Source organism: Acanthisitta chloris, unplaced genomic scaffold, assembly GCF_000695815.1.
Source record: "Acanthisitta chloris isolate BGI_N310 unplaced genomic scaffold, ASM69581v1 scaffold14881, whole genome shotgun sequence".
NCBI classification, from domain to species: Eukaryota; Metazoa; Chordata; class Aves; order Passeriformes; family Acanthisittidae; genus Acanthisitta; species Acanthisitta chloris.
In genome coordinates, this window is record NW_008657729.1 from 10065 (window position 1) to 13480 (window position 3416).

General features: G+C 41.3%; 1 protein-coding gene across 1 annotated transcript in view; it reads left to right on the plus strand.

Annotated features, from left to right (window-relative positions):
* The window catches only part of WHAMM (WAS protein homolog associated with actin, golgi membranes and microtubules), a 10083-nt gene extending 7015 nt beyond the window's left edge, over positions 1–3068 (plus strand). The window contains exons 9-10 of the mRNA XM_009084840.1: positions 9–135; positions 2715–3068. Coding sequence (XP_009083088.1) covers positions 9–135; positions 2715–3001 — 414 coding nt within the window. The 3' untranslated portion in view covers positions 3002–3068. The remainder of the gene's footprint in view (positions 1–8; positions 136–2714) is intronic.
* Positions 3069–3416: the final 348 nt, after the last annotated feature.

A 3416-nucleotide genomic window follows, 5' to 3' on the forward strand; every position in this document is an offset into this window, starting at 1 on the left:
CCCCCTTACCTCAGCAGTTAAAGACACCATCAGCAAGAGAGGATAAACCACTTCCCCTCAGCTCTGATAGCCCCTCAGAGAGCTCTGCACTGCACAAACAGGATGACTCATCCAGGAGGTCTATAAATTACATAGGTAAGTAGACTCACATCAACTGGTGCTTTCTTCTTTGTTTTCTATATTTTTGTGTTCTCCTTCCCTCTGGTTCTGGACAGGAATAGTGTGTAGTTATGATCAAGAGAATGAAGGTCTTCGAAAGCTTAGTCTAAGAAACCACGTAACTCAGGGTGTTAAATGAGTAGCAATGATTTGTTGTTGTCCCATTTGGTGCAGTTCACAGGACCCTGATGCTCAGAGTGTGTGCCTTGGCATTTTTTGGGAAGTGCTGTCAAATGGGACAGGTCAGTCTTTAAGGAATTTGAACTGGAATCCTGCATTTATTATGTACAGCCTTAGAAATTAGTTTAAACCATGCTTAATCACAGCACTGCTAGTTCTGTGGAGGTCTTAATTCAGGACCTGGATTTCTCATGACACTGAAAATCCCACTGCTGTAGGAATGTGTCAGAAGAAATTCCAAGGAAAGGAGGTTTATTCATGTTGTTTGGTGCAAAGCAACTTTTATTACCAGGTTTATTCTTGCCACAGTTTTCTGCTGTTGAACTGAATGTGGTATTTTGATTGAGGATTAATCACCTGTCCAGTCAGAAGACCACTGTGGGTAAATTTGTAGTTGTACTAAGGCTGCACTTTAGTGTTTGTGATTTATGTACTGCAGAGCTAGCAGCTGGGCTGCTTGAATTTCTGAGGTGTGCACAGCTTGTGTCCACTTAAAATTTGCTTGGTTTCTAAATAAAGATTTCCTAAGAGAATTCATGCAGAATTCAACCAGGATTTCAAAGGCAGGTGAATAGCTTTGGCATGCATTCCTAGGGCAGAAATTCCACTCTGGTATATCTTTGCTTTGTTAGCAAGATCATGCAGGTGTAATTGAAGGCTGAACTTGGCAATTGAAACAGCAGTTTGAATGAGAATAGAGCTCAGCAGCCTCCCAAGGCTGCACTGGTTGCATCCTGCTAACAGGCTTATTTGTATCTCTTAAGCAAGGGGATATTTTGACTATGTCAGGGAGATTGATCTAAGTTGGAAGGCAGCAGGTTTTTTTGTCGTTTTCCACAGTGGAGCTTATGGTAGAATGAGGAATGTCGTTAAAGGTGGTACATTCCTTTTCCTTTCTGACTCTTCACAGTACACCTCAGCAGCCTTTGTATCTCAGATAAGAGGCAGAAATACCAAGGAAAGTTCAGCATTTTCAGTTCTTCCAGGCTGTGGGGAGGTACAAGCAGCTGAAGGGCTGAGATGCAGTTGAGTTACCATGACAAACTACTGTGCATCCAACACAAACTTCAGTCTGGGACAGCCATGGGCTGATTACCACAGAAGCTTTGATTAGCAACAGGAGTTGTATACCAGAGTAGTCTGCTACTGGAACAGCCTTGCTGGTAGCTGATATATACTGCCATTCACAGCCTAACATTGATGTCTTTTCATTATTTTTGGATATGAAAAATTAATTTTTGTTTACTGGAGAGATCTGATTGGTCGCTTACACCTATTTCTTGAAGAAAACCACCATGCTATTAGCTGCAATAGTAACTGCTAAATTACTGCCACAGGAACTTACTGAAATGCCTTCATAAACATGTTGGGTTTAGTTATTCATGTCTTTGCATGTGAAAAACCAGGAGAAGCTTCTTATATAATTTGTTAGTCTGACTAGTGTTTTATCAGGCTGCCCATTTCATTAATAGACTTAAGACTTTCTTACTCGAAGGCTTTGTAAAATGACCTGGTGGATCTTTGCTTGATCCTTTTCAGTCTCTGAAGGTACCACAGGATTTAGCAGAATGTGCTTGGTGTTAATCACATAACCTTGGGTGCACTGCGCATGGCAAAAATGCTTCTAGCTGCGAGGCACAGATGGTCTGGACCTATTGCTGTAGGAGTCAACTGCTGTCCAGGGAAACAGCTTCCCTTGTCTGACAGTCTGAGGCAAGCAGCAAAGAATCCAACAGAAGGAGGGCAACACAAATTAGTATGTATCAGGAGGACTAGTGGCAGCTCCTTCAGTATGGTGTTCTTAATGGTCAGAAACATACACCTGAGATTTAAATCATGTTTGTAAAATGGGAGTTGGTTTTTACGTCCATATGGAAAAGAGCTGCCTGTGTAGGGCTTGATCTGGCTCCCACTGACTTCAGTGGTGCAGTTTCAAGCCCTTTTACTCAAATCCTTTTATTTTTCTCTTGGCTGAGCAAAAATGCAATTGACGGTCTCAGCAGGCTTCTGAGCAGGTGAGGAGGGATGGTAGATTGTTTATAACATGGAATGCAAGAGAGTTTTTGGTTCAGTGAAATTTTTTTGAAAGCCCATAAAGTTGTAATGGAAAAGAAGCATCATCCTTTGTGTAACATTTCTTCCTTGTATAAGAAGCATTGGATTCTCAACTCAAGATATAAAAGCTTTAACTGCTTTTTAAAAGCAGTGCCAGAGCCTGCTGTTGCAGAAGCTTGAAAGAGTCTGTGCCAGAACAGACCATTCTTCTTCCTATTGCTAGCAAAAAATCAAAGGAAGAGCCCTGAACACTTGGGTAGGGCTTTACACCTCTAAGTGTGGTTGTCTTGTTCTTCTGGTAATAGATTTGTCTGTTGCAGGTTCCATGGATGAAGTCTTGGCTTCTCTAAAACGCAGCGAGGTTCACCTTCGCAAAGTGGAGCAGCCGAATCCGTATGCCTCTGTGAAAGACAACATCCTCTCTGCCATAAGGCAAGGAGTTCAGCTGAGGAAAGTGAATCGAGATGCTGAGAAAGATGTCAGTAAAGGATCCACTAATGAGCTGGAGAGAAGCATTAAGGCAGTCATCCAGAGAATTAAGAAAGTGTCTGCTGATTCTGAAGAAGAGGAGGACAATGATCAGAATAATGGAGAATGGGACAGCTAACCAATTCAGCGTAACAGACTTACTGACTGGAACAGTGTGCCTCATTTTGCACTTTGTGGAAACTCTCCTTTCCAAAAGGAAAGTACAGTGTGATTGTGTGTGGTGTTCTCATAGTCCAAAATGTCTTGTATAGTGAAAGAATCTTGTTGATTTTTCTGTAAGAGCTACAGATTCTTATTTTTGCATGAGAAATCATACTCCAAATTATGTTTGCATTAATAGGTATTTCTGGCTCAGCCATGTAGAGTTTTCACTACGTCTGAAGACACTAAAATGCTGATTTGTAATGTGCATTATTTAGATTGTTACTACAGCGTAGGTAATGTTTAAGGAGTGAAAAAATAACTGAAAATCTCTTTCATCAGATGAAAGTAGAACCAAATCTGTCATGACAGAGAGAGACCAGAAAACGTAG